We start from the raw sequence: 19,835 nt of genomic DNA, 5'->3' as shown, positions 1-19,835 counted from the left end.
CGCTTGAATGGAATGCAGTGCAGAGCATGGTGTGAGAAGTTCGAAACAAAACGAAACATCCAAAACAAACATCTGAAGGCCTGGAGTGTGGCCTTATTGGAGGAATACACAATTGCACCAGTTAATGGACATGTATTTGAAAACAAGTTCAGAATAAATTGTTGAAAAAATGTTTTACAGCAGATGTCTGCAGAATCTTATCTGCAAAGGGCCTGATTTTTCCTTTTTTTAAGAAGTTCTTAAAGAAGTTCCTTTTTTTTATCATAGTTTCAAGTGTGCCTCCAATTTGGCTGTAATGGAAGAATCCAGTCACACCGGCCCTTTGCAAATAATTCGGAAGACCACTGTTTTTCAGGATCGGTAGTCTACTGTGTGATTTAAAGTCTTTGAATTTAACTTCCAAAATTATAACCATAACTTCTACATTATAAACTAAATTATAGTAAACAGGCTAAACCATAAACTAGCATTATAGTAAACAGGCTAAACCACAAAACTAGCATTATAGTAAACAGGCTAAACCACAAAACTAGCATTATAGTAAACAGGCTAAACCACAAACTAGCATTATAGTCCATCCATCTTCTATACCGCTTTTCAGGGTCACAGGTTCCTGTTTCAGGTCACAGGTTCCTTTTCAGGGCACAGGTTCCACTCCAGGGAACCTGGAGCCTATCCAAGGAAGCATCGGGCACAAGGCGCGGTACACCATGTCCAGGGTGCCAGTCCATCGCAGGGCACAATCACATACACACTCACACACCCATTCATACACTACAGACACTTTGGACATGCCAATCAGCCTACCATGCATGTCTTTGGACTGGGGGAGGAAACCGGAGTACCTGGCGGAAACCCCCGCAGCACGGGGAGAACATGCAAACTCCGCACACACAGGGCGGAATTCCCACAGTGGGAATCGAACCCCCGACGAGGTGTGAGGCGAACGTGCTAACCACTAAGCCACCATGCGCCCACTATTATAGTAAACAGGCTAAACCATAAACTAGCATTATAGTAAACAGACCAATTCATAAAAACTAGCATTTGTAAACAGTACTAAACAGTAAACAGTTACTAAACAGGCTAGCCACAGACTAGCATTATTGTAACCAGATTAACAACAAACTAATACAGTCTAATACAGAGATCGGCAGATCAGCAACATGTACTAAAACACACGTACAGCATAAATAAACAACCATTTTATCATATTTGTATAGAACAAGACAAAGAATGAAATCAGAATATTTATCGAACAGATGCCAGATGTTTGCTCAGACAAAAACTCCCACAAATTTTCACTGCGTCTGAAACATGCTCGTTGTAGCATGTGATGTTCCGTTCTCGGGTCTAAGATGGAGTTCAGGACCTTGGACAGCTCAGAGCCATGTCCACCCCCTGGGGTCCACACAGTCTGGGTCAGTCCTTTCATTTCAGAGGAAATCCTGACTCACTTCCGCTTCTGAAAATACCACGTGGCAGTGAGCCGAGCTTCCCTCTGCCCGGCCTCATTCCTAAACCGACGACGTCAATCCCTTTCGGCTCAGTTCCTCTGCAGGAAGTTTTCACTGCCACATGAAAGGCCTGGAACTAAAATGATAATCAAATTATAGGTGTCATCTGGTTGAGAGGCCGGGGAGGACGTGAATATCCTTCCTTGCTGGAACATTTTTGGAAAACCGACGTCTGGCCAGATTTATTTAGAAAAATTCGTTCAGTCTGCTCATCGCTGTCACATTTACAAAAACCATCCACTGAGTCAAACATTCTGAGTCATTCACATAAAACTGATTCATGAACGAAAGATTTACTTGAATTATTTTCTTGGAAAACAAATACAATGTGTGATTCTGATGTCCCAGGACTCTAGTGTTGTAATGCACTGCTTCTAATACGTTATCGTTTCCATAGTAACAACTTTTACTGAAACTGGTACGGCGGACACTCCAAAAAATGCTTGTAATATTGTGTGTAATTGTTGAAATGTTAAAGTTTTCTGTAAGGAGGTGTTTTATTCAGTGTTTATGGAAGGAGTCTCCAGTGTCAGCTCTTTGTAAGAAACATCTTCCGGGCAAAAGAGTTTCCCTGTAACATGACAAGCTGTATTTTTTGTCGAGAGAGAAGGATAAAGGCTGATGGGGTAACGACTGTAACATAAGTATAAGTATAACATAAGTGATAACAGGAACTTACTTGTTTCACGGATGTTCCAGGACAATAAATGTAACTATTTAAAAAACTTAATTTGTTGTTCATAAATAGAGAGAGAGAGAGAAAAAATCACAATCAGTGGAGAATTGCAATCGGTAATAGAAGAATAAAACACTTAGAGGTGTGCTTTTATAGGAAAATAATCCAGTTCGGCGTGGTAACAGTAACTTCGCTTCATCACACCACACCGTCGTTGATTATTTTACTATAAAGCACACCTCCGAGTGTATTATTCCGAAAATGTTCTTATCAAATCGTCAATCTCGACTTCCTCATCTAATGAGTGCTGATATAATACAAGAACATTCTGAAGATGGAGCGTTATAGAAAAGAACAGGCTTTAAACATGATTAATACGCAATCCTGGAATCATTCAGGCTCTGAGTGTTTTATAAACACCTCCATGTTGGCTGTTTGTCCTCCATCTGTCTCTGGCTGTTACATAATCATTTCTTCTGATTCCTTCGCTCCCTTGTCTCCTTGTTTTGAAATCTGCGGTTGTTTGTTTCTAGTTCCTTCGTTCCCTCGGTTTCTTGTTTATAATTTCCTTGTTTCTAGTTCCCTAGTGACCTCGTTTCATTGTGTCTAGTTTAGGTCTATGTTTCTGGTTCCCACTTTCCTTCATATTTTCCTAATTCTTTAGTTCTCCTTCTTTCTAGTTACCTCATTCCCCAAGTCTGCTTGTTTGCCTCTGTTTATATTTCCCATATCTCCTCGTTTCTTCTTTCTGTTGGATTTATTTGGTTGTCTCTTTGTTTTGAGGTCAATTGTTGTCTATTTTCTACTTGCTTTGAGTTTTTTTTGATTGTTTCACTCCTACTTACCAAATTAGAAGTTACCCCTAGTTCCCTAGTTCTCTTGGTCTACTTGTTTCTAGTTCCCTAGTTCATTTGTTTCCATTTTTCCTGCCACTAATTTTCTTGGTGCCCTTGTTTCTATTTCCCTAGTCCTAGTTTTTCACTTTCTAGAGTCTGATTGATGTCTTTGGTCTCCTCTCTTGTTGTTTGGACTGGAATGATCTCTGCTGAACTTCACTGCGGCTGTGGATTTGGATCACGATTCCCGGATGTGCCCTAATAAAGAAACCGAGCTCATCTGTCCTGGTGACTCTGGCTCCTGCTTGTTTATTCTAATGTAAGCCTTACCATAACAATTCATATTTAATGTAATAAAATTCTATATAATTTCCTATATGTAATATAATTATTGAACATGATATTTAATAATAGTAATATCTAGCTTAAGCCATGCCTCTGTGAGTGCGTGCTGGTTACATCAGCCGTGTTGTTTGTGCAGTAGATGTTTTCAGTTGCTTTATAGCTTGTGACATGTACTGTAATGAGTAGTGACATATAAAACCGTATAGTTATTATGGTATGTAATTACAGGTTGACCTCCTGCAGAACCAGCTAAACTAAGATGCTCTGTATGACTTTCTAAAGAAATCCTACACTCACCTCGTCTCAAAAAACAATATGTTAGAGTTTAAATTTCTTTACTGGAAATTTGTCTGTTTTAGGAAATATCCCAAACATAAAATCACAGTAATACGACTCCTTGATAGTGTTTATTATATGTTTAAGTGTACATACACAGAAAAATGGCAGCAAGTTTGATTGTAATTATATAATTCAAATGAGTATGCCGTGAAATTCCATCATTGTCTAAGTGTTGCACTTATCGTTCGTTTTCTATCGCTACAGTTCTAAGTCGGGGGGGGGGGGGGGGTTGGGGGGACGACGGTCTTTCCAAGTGAAAATTCTGTATCTTGAATTAAGGCATAATGATCAAATATTTCTCACTATGAGATTATTACAGAACAAAAATATAAAAGTATTAAGCCTATTTCCAAGCATTTGACTAATTACAAGCTTAATGTCACGTCAATGGCAGAAACGGCGTTGCTTTCCACGTCTTGTAACACTGAATGGCCTACAAACGTGGCCACTGACTACAACTCCCAGACCACAGAGTGGCCTACAAACATGGCCATTGACTGCAACTTCCAGACCACAGAGCGGCCTACAAACATGGCCGCTGTGTACAAATCCCAGACCACAGAGTAGCCTACAAACATGGTCGCTGACTGCAACTCTCAGACTATACGGCGGCCTACGAGTATGGCCACCGAGGACTACAACACCCAACCACCACAAAGACCGTCACATTCTTACTGATCACACACACCTGTGCACAATTGCAGCCGCACAGTATTTAAGGACTCACTTCCTAACAGCTCATTGCAAAGTATATGTGCTACCATGTACTGTGCTGCTGGAAATGTTTATAAATAAATAAATAAATAAATAGATAGATAGATAGATAGATAGATAGATAGATAGATAGATAGATAAAATAACAATAGCAATAGAAACCTTCAGAATTTGTAATGGTTTAAATGGGAAGCTGTAATGGTCCCTGTGGGTTTCTACTGGTAATTTGTTGCCTTCTACTGGTGTCATGTTATGTCTATTGGATACCATTATGGACCAGTAATGGTAATGGTTTTAATTCATAGCTAATGGTATATGTAGTGGAAACCATTAGAACTTCTGTAATGTTTTCTATTGCATTTTTTCAGCAGCGTGGTCTATAACAATCCTTTTGATTCAGTGCTCAGTGTTTCAGTGTTTATGCCCAAGTATGTCCGTTTGTACATTGCCTGACTTCTGCCTGTTTGTCGACCTTGAATCTGCTTCTCGTTTGAGATTTGTTTGCTATTGTTAAAATAAAGAACCTTAACCTGACTCCGCCGCCGTCTCCGCCACCTGACACTTGAAAGTGTCTTATTCTGTTGGCAGATCATTTTGTTTCATTGTCAGTTCAGTAATCAGACCAGATACAGGAAACGAAATAATAAATCTACAAAAGCCTGTGAAAACTCTCCACGTTTTGTGCTAATATTTCTAGGCAAGATTTCTAGTCTCTGGCCCGATGAGCCACCTTCATCTAAATGCATATGATTGGATAAAACATCAACAGAGGAACTGCTACAGCAGCCGAGCTGTTTTATGTTTAGAAAAACAGAGTCGCTGAACTACGAACAGGTTCAGTCCACTGAAACACCATTAGCTGTTTGAAATGTCAATCAAAAAGTAGTCAGTTCTTGGCTACATTTAATCATACAACGTACCGGACTCTCTAGAGAACATTAGAGAGAGATCTAGTGGCTCCTGAGACTTCATTACAGAGGATTATCAGACATCAGTGAAAATGCTGTCACTGTTGTATACTGTACTAGCATATCAGGGTTCTAAAGAGCTCTATGACTTGAACGACATGAGAGCTTGATTGTGAATATCTGAGTTCAGATGTGGCGTTTGGGCTGATAAGATACTGTATAAACATTTTAAAATGGCTTGTGTTATGGCTTTCATCAAACCCTTGAACTCAAACACAGGCTGATAAAGCAATAAGGAGGTCCTGTAATTTGTAACCGAATGTCGCTTTTCATGATATGGTTTGGACATTTGGATGAACGTAGATATTGATATCATCTAACGACAAACAATTAATACAGTTTTGCAATCTGTCTGGACCAAATGAGATAATATACCTTGACATGGCAATACATAGAGTTATTTGAGCTGTTCTTTGGTGTTTAATACAGTTATTGAAGTTTGCATCCTGAGCTTGGATTACTGTTTATGTGAAGTTTCGCATGTCCTCGACGTCTTGCTGGCTCTCTGGTTTTGTCCACGTTCCAAAAACGTCCAGTGCACTCCAAATCTCTGAAGAAGAATCCAGGAAGTAACTGCAGTGTACTTCAGTAATAATAGTGGATGGAGTCAAAAGTCCTTGTGCAAGCAAAGTGCTTCTGAGGTTATATTACTCTTGTTACCATGCTCATTACTCAATGATCTCTGAAACATAACACAGGGCGGTGTAATATTTTTTGTTCTCAAGGGATACAAACTTTTGCCCTCAAAAAACGTGGCCTGCTCATATTTCTAACGTGAAAACAGAAAATTTAACACATCCAAAGACAAGCTATTCACGTTCACTTAACCGATCAAGGCAAATGATGAAGAAACCTCACCAAAACACCTCAACGACCATTTTTTTTCAAAATGTTCCATCAACATTGTAAAATTGACTGCCATCTACCTTTCTAGGTTATACAACAGATACTTTTTTTTCTTTTCTTTTGCTTGGGTATTATCATGTAAACTCAAAAAAAAAAAAAAAACAAACAAAAGAAATGTCCCTTTTTCAGGAGACCATATTTCAAATATAATTTTGAGTTTTACAGATCATTATTGGAAAGGGTTTAAACGATGTTTTTCATGCTTGTTCAATGAACCACAAACAATTATTGCACATGCACCTGTGGAACTGTCTTTTAGACACAAATAGTTTACAGGCGGTAGGAAATTAAGGTCACAGTTACAATAAGTTAGGAGACTAAAGAGACCTTTCTACTGACTCTGAAAAACACCAGGAGAAAGACGTCTAGGGTTCCTGCTCACCTGCGTGAACATGCCATAGACCTGCTGCAGGGAGGCATGAGGACTGCAGATGTGTCCAGAGCAATAAACTGTAATGTCTGTGATGTAAGACGTCTAAGACGGTGCTACAGGGAGACAGGAAGGACAGCTGATCGTCCTTGCAGTGGAAAATTGCATGTAACCGTGTGTCTCCCCCCAGACGTGATGGAGAACTTGCAAATGCCTTGGTGGAAGAGTGGAGGAACATCTCACAGCAAGAACTGACACATCTGGTGCAGTCCATGAGGATGAGATGCTCTGTAGTACTTAAAGCAGATGGCAGCCACCAGCTACTGACTGTTCCTTCTGATATCAATCCCCACTTTGTTCAGGGACTCATTATAATTTCTGTTCGTCAAACGTCTGTGAAACTTGTTCAGTTGTTGAATATTTGTATGCGAATACATATATTTACACATTAAGAATTTTGCTGGAAAGAAAAGCGGTTGAATACAAGAGGACGTTTCCTTTTTTTTTTATTTTTGTTGTCGAGTTTATTTATTTGAGTCAGGCAACCAGCAGTCATGCTTACTTAAGGTAAATTATTATCTAAAATCAAGGACAGGGAAATAAAAAAAAAAGCAGAAATACAAGATCAGTTGAGAGACAGAAATGGCACTAGATTGTTTACCGTGTCAGAATGAGAAAAATGCGAATTCGGTCCACGCATCGCTACGTCGTTTTCGGCCTCCTTGTGGTTCAAGGGCAAAAGTATTTATTTATATTACATGTTCATGTTATGTAAGTAATAAAACTCTGTGTTCCGCTGTTAAAGGAAAATGAATCAACACCAAGAAAGGGTTGTGATGATGCACTTCGGTAAACACACCCACCAGCGAGCATGATCGGCAATCCTAAATTAGTGCTGTAGCAGAGAAAACATTGAAGAGAAAAATAATCAAAAAGAAAAAAGAAATAAAAACTCAGTCCAGACAAGAGAAGTGCTTTGCATATATTTAATCCTATTTTCCAATAGTTTCTTTTTTCTCTTTTCTTTTTTTTTTTGGTCTTCCAGCAATTCTGCGAAATACAAATAAAATCATAGGCACATACATTTATTAAAAGTACATCCTGTTGGAGTAGTGTTCAGGATGATGACGACGTGTAAACGTGGATTAGGTATTAATACATCAAATACACGTTTAAAAACAACAACAAAACATATTCCATCTGTAAATATGACGATGTTAAACAGAAACGGATAAAACAATATCGTTATGATGAGAATATAACATAATACGATGCTACAGTTTTACATCTTCATGAAATCGTGCGGCGTGTCCGTGGCTACGGTTTGTTCATGCGTATAACACACCCTTCAGGAGAGCGAGCGACAACGACCACGCCCTCCTGATGCTTTTTCTGCTCGTGACGTTAGCACCCTGAAATGAGTTGGATTAGTCCGGAACTGGGTTAATTATTCCTGAAACACGTTAATTAGTCCTGTGTACTGAGGGTCGTCCCGCTCCGGCTTGAAGGCTCTCAGGGACGGCCGGTTCTGCCACGACGGGATCCGCCAAGACACCGATTTATCTACCAGAAACCAGAATCACAAGAAAGTTTTTATTGTTCTCTCGTGCTCGGGTGTGTTATAGACAAAACAACAGTCGAGCAGCAAAACAACACTAACGCTTAATGCAAAAATGATACATGAATAATCCCTGTGTTTTCATTACTGTTTCTAACGCACCCTAGCCGCGTGTCCGTTTGCAGCATGAGCGAATTAATGAATGTCACTTTTTTTTTTATTTTTTTTTTATTCCTTTAAACTAACCTTAAAGTTAGTTCCTGTCATCTTTCATTTCAGACGCTATAAACTTTCACTCCCTCACCAGCCTCGCTTTTTTCCCCTCTTTCTCTTGTTACAAAGTGCTGACACTGGAGACTCCTTCCAAAAAAAGGTTACGTCGCCTTATAGAGCACGCCGCTGTGAACGAGCTGTTACTATAGAAACGATAACGTTAATATGTGTAGAAAATTTGTCAACTCGTACAACGTTGCCCAATCAGAATCGAGAACTCAACTAGCGCTGTGGCGTAAAAAGTCATGACCAACCAGTGACTAGTGTAGTTCCGTATCAAATGTTATTGTGACGAGAAACTGTTTTAACTCTGTAGCTACGTGGTTCGCTACCTAGCGGTTTCGCCCGCTAGCTAGATAATTCGAAAATGTCAAGATTGACTTTTCATTCGTAGCTGTTTCTTGGGCAGGTGAGGCTCGGAAGAGATTTACTCGCTCAGTCTTCGTCCCTGTCTGGAGATGGATCGGCTCGCTGACTTGCTAACTAGCCAACACTCGGTGGTACAGTAAACAGTTCCGTCATCCGTCATATACACGGACGAAGGTGTCGGAGGAACAAAAATCAAACCTAAAAAAAAAGCTACCATAGCGTTAAACGGTATGGTTTGGAAATACAGAGTATTTTAATTGCTTACACTGCAGCAATGCCTTCTGGGTAAGAAGCAGCTTCAGTCAGGCTGTTAAAATTAAAAATAAAATGAAATAAAATAAAGAAAGAAATGATGGACATGGGGACTCAACTAAGGGGAAGTGAACACTGTGTGTTTAAAACAGAACTGAGACACATGGTGCAGTCATTGATTTGACAATAATAAAAAATGAAACAATATTATTATTATTATTATTATTATTATTATTTAAGAATGGCACTCGTGTTGCCAGATTGGGTGGTTTTGCACAGGTTTGACCATTCATACCAATTTGGCAACATTGGTCACGCTAGATATGTTTTTTTTTTATTACCTAGGGGGGAAAAAAAACTAATAAATGTGGTGAAAACAGACAAGACGTACTTGGTGTCCGACATTTGCGACCTTTAAAAAAATGTAAAAATTGTAACCTCTGCACTGGGTTAATATATTGGGAATGTATTTATGGAAAAAGATCTTTGGTGAGACTTTCATTACTTGTTAGCTAGAGTTTTACATTATCTTAAGACTATTAGGCCTACTTGTCACAACGTACGAGACGACCCCGATAAAACCTCGGCCGAACTTTATACCACCGTGCGATAAAGTTCTCCGTGTCAGATTATACGATGAACGGCAGACGTCGTCGATTAACGCGATCCGGAAAATCACGTAAACACAAACACTGTTTAAAGTGAGCTCGAGGTAATACGAAGAAGTAAGCATTTCCTGATGATGTGGAAACACGTCTTGGGAGGGGGGAGGGATTTATAAACAAATGAGGAATCATACCAAACGTGTGGGTTAAACTCACACTTTAGCTTTTTCTGGTTTATTACATAAACGAGTCACCTCAGTCCTGTAGTAATGCTGCTCTGACTTCAGCATCTGGATGGATTTAAAGGAGGATATTTAAAAAAGACAACTTCAGTCAAAAAATAAAAGGACCACAATGTCCACGTTGAACCAAATGTACTTCAGCAGCCAACACAGGTTTGGTGTCTGAGGTTTGCTTCTTAAGTTATGACGTCTTTACGGCTCAGCGTTCTGCAGCATCTAAACCGGGGGTGTCTGATCTTATCCGGAAAGGGCCGGTGTGGGTGCGGGTTTTCATTCCAACCGAGCAGAAGCCACACCCGAGTCTATTGAAAGCCACGATCAACTGATTAAACAGGTGGAATCAGGTGTGGCTCCTGCACCCGCGCCGGCCCACAATCTTGCAGATAAGATCGGACACCCCTGATCTAAACGATCACACGATCGTGTCTCCGCAATCGTTTCCGTGGACGCGTCCGACGCCACGGACTTGCTCGTGTGGTTTCTGACACGCTCGTTTATAAAAGCGGACTGAAGGACATCAGAAGTCACCGTCAGTAGATATCGGCGTCATCCATCTGACTCGGTTCGAACGCGCGGCCTACGATTTGAAAGCGGAGCTGGACGTTACAAATGACTTGCGTATTTATTTCACACACACACACACACACACACACACTGTAGTGTGCATAAGTCATAGACCACCATTTTATTTTAGTGTAAAACCACTGAATGGCTGTTTTGCTGAAAATGAAATGAACGTACTGTACATTTTCCAATCGATATCGTTTGCCACCAAATAAATCAACCAATCATGCTGCAATCCATTGTACTCAGAACTCAAAAAAAAAACCCCAACGTCTCCCGACGTCTCCGAACTGTACGACGGAACGGTCGCTCAACTCGGAAGTCCCAGTCGGGACTCTGTACAATACGGTAGCGTCGACGGTACACAGATTTCCCTTTGCACCGTTTTCAACTCGATTTTCCTTAACTGGCAGCGTTTGTGTTAGTTTTAGTTTCGACGTGATTCCAGCCTGATTATCGCGTGATGACGTGATCAAACCGTTCTGACAGATACATTCTATGAGCAGAGCTGGGCGAGACACTTGACGTCTTCGAAGTGATTTCTCATGATTTAGAAAGCATTCGTGTAGCTTCTCTTAATATGTTTAAAAGTTTCAGCCGTACAAATATAACCTTGCTCTGGGGGCCGTGTATTTATTCCGCCCCCCGCTCCCCGTCCCCCCCCCCCAAAGCCGAAACAGTGGAAAACGTTTAGGTCGGCGCAGGGAGAAAACCGACCTTGAAGTTTCCGAGATCGGAGTACGATGGATTGTAGCGTAAGATAAGCGTGTAGCATGAATGGCCATTTGATTGAAAACATAAAGGTTTTGTACAGTACCGTACTCTGCAAGTGGTTCCATACAGAGAGAGACACATCGGGGGTGGACAAATCAGTAGCCTGGGCGTGTGTGATAAGAACACTTCCTGTCTCAGCTATGAGCGTTTTATTTTGTAGTCGCCTGGCGGACAGGTAGGTTTAATGCTGCGTTCGAGGCGAAGTTGCGACTTGTAAATCCCCGCCTACATCCGGTGTAAATAAAACAAACAAAAAAAAAATCAATCGACTCGTCAACTGGCAGCCTTCGCAACTACCAGTTCCACCCCTGTTTACGGAGTGACGTCAAATCAACATACACTCTACTTTTACAGGAGTTTATAACGGTATTGGCTTTAGCCCAGTTAATATACAGACACAGTACTTGGTTTGACGAGATATTAAATCAACATTAGAGCTATCACTTAACTAAAGTAGAACAGAACCACTAAGCACTCAGGCCTGTAACTGTAAACAGTTAAAGAAAAGAAGCTTTTTTTTTATTTTAATGAGATTTACGTGTTTACTGAGCAGAAAAACAAAAGCACTCTTTCGAGGAGGCGTCCACGTTTGGGGGTTTTATTTCCACTTCGCATGTTGAACGGCCAAATTCGGGAAATGACGTTATTACAACTTGCAAATTACTACTGACAAGGCACCACGAACGCAGCATAACACCCGACGAAAACGAGAAAACGTTATGGCGACGTAACCTCCATGCGGTAACTACGGCATGCGCTACTAATCCTACCGCCTGCTGCACCACACACACACACACACACACACACACACACACACACACACACACACAGAGCACCCGAGCTGTGATCTGTTCCCAGGCAGAATGTCGGATACTTGCCGGATTAATCGGATCTGTTGAGAACGAGGAACACGCGCTCTACGAGACTAAAACCGTCATGTATCTCACCTGATTACACGGCAGTGTGACGCGAGGACTCGACACCACAGCTCACAGCCGAAACCGACGACTTTTTAACCAGAGATCACGAACACGATGTGCGTTAGAACGTTTCTCGTTCCTGTCTTCGCTAATGCGCTTTTAACAAGCTAACTAGCTCACCATGCTTTATTATATTATATACGTTTAGTCCATTAGGTTTCTGGGCTAAAACATGGGCCTGGGCAGCACACATGCTAGTCAGCTGGCAAATAAATGTATGATTTGTCCATGATGGTGAGTGTGTGGCAAATATTGTACACCAAACATGCCTTGCCTGATAAAGGAGTCATCACGGACCTTTCAGGTTTCGTCCACATTATTGCATTAAGTCAGAATTAAAATGCTTTAGGATAAATAAAAAGCTTTAGGGAAAAAAAAAAGAAAAGAAATAATAACACACACACATTAATATGATAGAGATAACGGATCGTGAAATGTCTGTCTTCGTTAAAGATGCCCGATTTCTGTAAGAAGTATTATCTTAGTGTCGTCCCATTATCTTCATCTCTTATTTCCACTCACACCAGCCTTCAGGTGGAACCCCGAGCAGGAGAACAGCTCTTAGGCTTTCCATCAGGAGTGTTTATTTCGATCATCACCGAGGTGAGGATTTTAAAAATCAGTGATTATTGCTGAAAAATCTAAAACACACAGCCTGAGGCACAGGGACACGACACTGCTGTAATAGGTTAAACACGCTGCTGCGGTTTTGGGAAACCGCTCGGGGCAGGCTGGAGGAGGCGGCGGCGGCGGCGTTTAGCGATTCGGATGAAGTTTTAGTGACTCGGGTGGATTTTATGGGTTCGGAATGCTCACGGGAGGAAACTCGGTCTCATCGTCCAGACACACGGGACCGGCGGCGAACTCGTGCTCGGGAATCACCTCGCCCTTCATCACCCCTCCGTCTTCGGAATATCCTGAGTGGAAACACACACATTACACGCACACGTTATACACTTAATCCCTTCGGCCGCGCGTAACCTGAGACGAGAGAAGCACGGAAAGACGCGCCCTATCACGCTAGCAAGCTTGCGTATTTCTAGGACGGGAAAAAGACTCACCAATTGTATTCATGCTACTGTATACTTTATATACACGGTCCCCTACGAAATTATTGGAACGGCAAGGACAATTCTATTGTTTTCGCCGTACGTTGAAGACATGGGGGGGGTTTTAGACTGGCCAAGTCAATCACCAGACATTAACCCAGTTGAGCAGCATTTCACCTCCTGAAGAGGAGACCGAACGGAGAAACAAACAACAACTGAAAGAAGCTGCGGTAAAAGTCTGGAAAATCATCACAAATTAAGAAACCAATCATTTGGAGAAGTCAGTGAATCTCAGGCTCGATGCTGTTATCGCAAGCGACGGAAACGCAACCAGATATTAAGTGTTATTTACTTGAATTTACTTCTTATCTGTTCCTATATTTTTGCTCACCTAGAAACTGGGTGGTCTGCAGAGGTGGGTTGTAACGCGCTACATTTACTGCGTTACATTTACTTGCGTAACAAATCACAGAAATGTACTTTTACGCCGATGCATTCGCCCGATCCTGTTAAACGTTCATGAATAGATGTAGTTGTAATACTTAGTTTATATCACGTATAACGAGGTCGCGAGTCTCGCGATACGCTGCAGTGGTCTGAATACGGACGCAACGAGAGCGCACTTTTTTAGCGGCTCGGTCCTGGAAGATAACGGCTGAAGAGGGGGAAGAAGCGGGCGTATCGACGGAGGCAGGACACACACACACACGCGCGCGCACGCACAGACATACTCTCTCTCTGAACACACTCTTTGTCTTATGTTCTGTCCCATAGTCTGTTCTTTTGTTCTCTGGTGTCTTGTTTAAATGCAGATGCTGACAAGTTTGTGTTGTGAACATGTTGTGAAAAATCAAGTCAGTCAACTGTTGGGAAAATGTTTGGTTTTGTGTGTGTGTGTGTGAGTGAGTGAGTGAGTGAGTGAGTGAGAGAGATTTCATGCTGAAAATGACAGGTTGTGTGTGTTTTTACACGTCACACGTGTTTCGCTGCTTCATCTTGAACCCAGGTTTTATATCATATAAACAGAACACACTTTTTTATCCTTAGCGGTTCTACAAAGCGCTTTACACGGTGTCTCACTCACCCATTCAGACACACACCAATAGTAGCAGAGCTGCCATGCAAGGCGCTAGTGTGCCATCGGGAGCAACAGTGTCTTGCCCAAGGACACTTTGGCATGTGGGCCAGGAATCGAACCGCCAACCCTACGATTAGTGGACAACCCACTCTACCCCCTGATCCACATCCGCCAGAAGAGGCAGACTTTCAAGATAAGGTGGGACTTACAGTTCTCCATGTAGTCTGAATCATTATAAACATTACTACTTTTACTCTAACTTGAATAATATTTTTTGTAGTAGTTTTACTTGTACTCGAGTACATTTTTTGGTTACTCGACCCACCTCTGGTCGTCTGATACAAAAGGTTCTACGCTTTATGTTGTTTAACACATTTAGATGTAAATACCTGGAAACAAAAGCTGAAATCCTAAACTCTCGTCTCAAACCCAAACGTCTTTGGTGTACGGCACAAACAAAAGCACTGGCCTTGCCGTTCCAATAGTTTTGGAGCGGACTCTTACTGTTCTCCTTTTTGAAGTTTCAGTTTATACCAGATGATCTGAATCTGGTGTGTATGCAGTGTTTGTACCGGTTAGTGTGGCAGAGACGGGACCGCCGGTGCCGATGGCCGCGGTGGCAGCATAGGAAGGAGTCGCCGATCCCTCAGACACCTCTGCCTCCTCTTCCAATCCTAACAGCCTGGTAGGGGGTTAAAGGTCAGTCAGATACACTACAGAGAGACAGGGGACTCGTTTGTACAAAAATAAATAAAAAATACGACTCAGCGAATCATCTTACCATATACACAAGTAGAACTCAATGTCTCAACAGACCTCGAGTCTCGTCCTTCTTGTTACTACTATGTAACAAGCGTCTTTAAATTTTATTTATTTTCAACAGTACAGAAGCTATTGAAGAAAAAATATATATATTTCACACACTTGTCCTCGCTGTGACCTTTGACCCTGTTCGGATCAGTTCCAAAATCTAATCGGTTCATCCGCTCATCTGGTTTCGTTGACATTGGCAAACCGCAGCGGAATAAAGGAAATAATATACTGTCCGTGCTGTTCTATGGAAATAATCAGCTCCAAGGTGGCAAGCCTAACTCCATTACACGTGAGAAATCAAATTCATCTTTTGACAAATGACGTCGTTGCACCATTAAAACGTCCTGCAAGTTTCATCGCTTGATACATCGTTCTCAGGACAAAAAGAACGTTTATTTAACCAAGCTCCAACAATGATCGATGTGGAGGGATTTGTGAAGTCACACGGGCAAATACAGCAAGACATCGACACCTACTTTTACATCATCACACCGTCGGCCACGCCCACTGGTACGCAGTCGCTGAAAAATGTTCCGTGCGTGTTAAGGCAGGTGATGTTCGTAATTATTTCGTAGGCAAAGATGTTAGCCAATCATAACAGTGGGTGGTTACATTGAAGTCTTAACGGTAAAGGACACACAAAAAAACGATCGTTTCAGTCAGAGGATCAGAGACAGGGCGGAAAAAGGTCAGAAATTACTCAGTTAAAAAAAAAAAAACCTTTATTAAAAGTATAATTACACCTCAGGGAATAACATTTTTAAAAAAAACATGTCATGACCCTTTTAATGTAGTAGGAGAGCGACAGCACACCCTAGTGGTGACAGGTGGATACACAGCGCTTCTCTCGGGCTACTGTTCAGGTTTCTGCTGACACAGATAATTTTCTGGAGTGATCATTCTCAAATCAAAAAAATTTAAAAACGCATTTCTGGAATGCAAAAGTTATAGACATAAAACAGGGATTTCATTGATAATATAAAAACCCACCAGTTGGAATCAGACATTTATAAAAATGTGTGCACTTTTTAAACTTCAGGGTTTTCATTCGACTTAAAATGTCCACAGACATCCATATAGACTTTGCATTTGTTCATATTCTGAAATATATGTTTATTCTATTTGCGATTATTTAATTATATTTATGTCTCAGTCTGAACTCAGTTAAAGTCTCCTTTTCTTGTTTTTCATGGTTCGGTGTTCTTTTGTTATTTTTTGCACACAGTAAATCACTCTGAACTGCATTTAAAGTGAATGAATAATAATTAACTCCATTCACAAGCGAATGTTTAACCCCTTGATGAGTCACAGGAACCGAAGCAAGACCACGCAGGACCGAGTGGAGCAACCATTAACTAATCATTACAGCACTTTTTCTTGTTCGTTCTCACCTGTGTGTGTGCACCAGCGTGCACTCGCCCCCGTCCTGAGGGTCAATGTTATAAACAAAGAGCTGCCCTTCAGACGAAGCTACGAGGAGCCGCGGAAGCTTCTGGATTCTGAAAGTTAGAGAGCAAATAGAATTTTTATATTTTATATACATGTATGTATATGTATGTATGTATATATTATATATTACATAACAGTGCCCTCCACTAATATTGGCACCCTTAGTAAATATGAGTAAAGAAGGCTATGAAAAATGTCTTTATTGTTCAAGCTTTTGATCTTTTGTTTAAAAAAAATTCATAAAAATACCCTGCTCTCATGGATATCACACAATTGCAAACACAACACAGGTTTATCCAAAAAACAAATATCTTTGTTAAATATGTGTGCAACAGTTATTGGCACCCCTATGAATTCATATGAAAAAAAATATATATTTGAAGTATATTCCCATTGATATTTTACATTTTTTAGTACACTTGGGTGACTAGGAGCAGGAAATTGTTCAACCAGGACTTCCTGTTTCACAGCGGTATAAATATGAAGTAACACACAGGCCAAATTCCCTTAGTCATTCATAACAATGGGTAAGAGCGAGGAATATAGCTGTGATGTGCGGCAAAAGGTTGTTGAGCTTTACAAAATAGGAAGTGTCTATAAGAAAATAGCACAAGCATTGAAAATGCCCATTTCCACCATCAGGGCAATGATTAAGAAGTTCCAGTCAACTGGAAATGTTATGAATCGACCTGGAATTGGACGTGTGTCTATATCGTCTCGGCGCACTGTGAAGAGGACGGTTCGAGTGGCCAAAACATCTCCAAGGATCACAGCTGGAGAACTGCAGAAGTTAGCTGCGTCTTGGGGTCGGAAAGTCTCCAAAACTACAATCTGAAGTCACCGACATCACCACAAGCTGTTTGGAAGGGGTTCAAGAAAAAAGCCTCTACTCTCATCCAAAAACAAACTCGAGCGTCTTCAGTGTGCAGACACTACTGGAACTTCAAATGGGATCGGGTTCTACGGTCAGATGAAACCAAAATAGAACTTTTTGGTAATAAACACAGAGGTGGTTTTGGAGCACACAGAGAGGTAGACATATGGAAAAATACCTCATGCCCACGGTTAAATATGGTGGTGGATCTTTAATGTTTTGGGGCTGTTTTTCTGCCAGAGGACCTGGACATTTTGTTAGGACACATGGCATCATGGACTCCATGAAATATCAACAGATATTAAATGAAAACCTGACTGCCTCTGCCAGAAAGCTTCAAATGGGCCATGGTTGGATTTTCCATCAGGACAATGATCCAAAACATACACCAAAATCAACACAACAATGGTCCTGCCATGCCCATCCCAGTCCCCTGACCTGAACCCCATAGAAAACCTGTGGGGTGAACTGAAGAGGAGACTCCACCAGTGTGGACCTTCAAATATGAAGGATCTGGAGAGATCCTAGCACAAAGTACTGACTAAAAGGGTGCCAATAAATGTCGCACACCTATATTTAACAAAGATTTTTTTTCCAGATAAACCTGTGTTGTGTTTGCAATTGTTCGATATCCATGACAGAAGTGTATTTTTGTGATTTTTTTTTTAAACAAAAGGTTCAACAATAAACACAATTCTTCACAGCCTTCTTTGCTCATGTTTTCCAAGGGTGCCAATATTAGTGGAGGGCACTGTAGATTAAAAGAAAGAACACACACAATAACAGCGACATGACAGGGAGTGTGTTACCACAAACAGTGGTGTATGAGTGTGTTAGTGTATGAACACTCACGTTGTTAAAGTGCAGGTGTGTTTGTGGCCGTGTGTGTTGAGGCGGACCGTAGCGAACGCTCGATCCTGACTCATCATTCCTGAAACCTGCGCTGGCAGGTAGCTGCTCGCCGCCGAAAACATCTTCCCCACATACGCTGACCACGAGGGGTTCTCCTCCTCCCCACTACACACACACACACACACACACACACACACACACACACACACAATGAGCTGAGCTGACATACAGTCCATAGGAAATGTCCTAACTTTCATCATATCACAAACAAACAAACAAACAAACAAACAAACAAAAATCCTGTTTCTAATGAAACAAGCTGCATTTTTTTTCCTTTTTCTGGCTTATCACATTCAAGTGAGAGAAAAAAGAGAGAGGCAGGTGAATGAATGACCGTTTATGGCTGCTATAATGTAAATAATGCAGGAACTAACTTGCTTCACGGACGTTCCACAACACTGAAAGTCGCTAGAAACGGATAAAAAGCATGAAGTGTCATTTCATTGCATAATAAATCACTGTAGTATAAGGGGAATAAAACACTCAGGGACATGCTGTTCGGGGAAAATAATCGACTCTGGGGCGTTAGGCAGCATCACACCGCTCTGTCGTTATTCATTTCCCGATAACGGCATGGCGTCGAGTGTTTTATTCCTCGTTATTATTCCGTCTGATCATACACGAACGTGTCCTGTTAAAAAATATCTCCCTTGCTGACGTAACAAGTACTTGTATTTCAGCCTCAGCTTGCTTTCGTAATAAATCTATACCCGGAACGAGCGTGTGATTCTTTGCGTGTATGAATATGTACGTGCAAGAGTTTGTGTGTGAGAGTGAGGTTGTGTGTACGAGTGTGTGGACTCCCCATACCGGTGTCCATGCTGCTCTAGTTTGAAGATGTGGACCGTCTCGGTATTGCTCGAGGCACACAGGAACTGAGCATCGGGACTGAAGGACAAAGAGCTGATGTTCACGTATCTGAGCGTGCGCGCACACACACACACACACACACACACACACACACACACACACACACACACACACACACACACAGACCTCATTTAGAGCAAGGGTTTCAACATACCAGCCCAATAAAGGTTCTAAATCCATCCTAGAAAATGAAATTCGAACCGTGAAGTAACCGAATTAAAATTTTGCACAAAAACATAAAAAAACAAACAAAAAAACAAACAAGGAGCTAGTAAAATAAACTCATGCGGCCATGCGGTTTAGTCGGACCTTTTCATTCCTCTGCGGAATTCGAACAGTCTCTGTCCTTCTGGAATGGAGAACACTCGGATCACCGTGCCCTGTAAGAACACAGAGCACACATCAATCCCAGGTTGTGTGGGTATGTAAATGCGTGTGTGTGTGTGTGTGTGTGTGTGTGTGTGCGCGTGCGTGCATGTGTTTACCCTCTCTGAGGCGCTTG

General features: G+C 41.4%; 1 protein-coding gene across 3 annotated transcripts in view; it reads right to left on the bottom strand.

The window, feature by feature from the left end:
- Positions 1 to 7,643: 7,643 nt before the first annotated feature.
- wipi1 (WD repeat domain, phosphoinositide interacting 1) overlaps positions 7,644 to 19,835 on the bottom strand; it is a 22,170-nt gene continuing 9,978 nt past the window's right edge. For all 3 annotated transcript variants that reach the window (XM_017458807.3, XM_017458826.3, XM_017458817.3), the window contains exons 7-14: positions 19,819 to 19,835; positions 19,643 to 19,713; positions 19,274 to 19,381; positions 18,404 to 18,568; positions 16,620 to 16,727; positions 14,988 to 15,097; positions 13,105 to 13,205; positions 7,644 to 8,234 (exon numbers count right to left, since the gene is read on the bottom strand). The exon at positions 19,819 to 19,835 is cut by the window's right edge and continues 76 nt beyond it. In XM_017458807.3, coding sequence (XP_017314296.1) covers positions 8,184 to 8,234; positions 13,105 to 13,205; positions 14,988 to 15,097; positions 16,620 to 16,727; positions 18,404 to 18,568; positions 19,274 to 19,381; positions 19,643 to 19,713; positions 19,819 to 19,835 — 731 coding nt within the window. In that variant the 3' untranslated portion in view covers positions 7,644 to 8,183. The remainder of the gene's footprint in view (positions 8,235 to 13,104; positions 13,206 to 14,987; positions 15,098 to 16,619; positions 16,728 to 18,403; positions 18,569 to 19,273; positions 19,382 to 19,642; positions 19,714 to 19,818) is intronic.

This window comes from Ictalurus punctatus, chromosome 2 (genome assembly GCF_001660625.3).
Source record: "Ictalurus punctatus breed USDA103 chromosome 2, Coco_2.0, whole genome shotgun sequence".
Classification (NCBI taxonomy): domain Eukaryota; kingdom Metazoa; phylum Chordata; class Actinopteri; order Siluriformes; family Ictaluridae; genus Ictalurus; species Ictalurus punctatus.
Note: the sequence above shows the minus strand (reverse complement) of the source record. Positions and strands in the feature narration are given on the sequence as shown.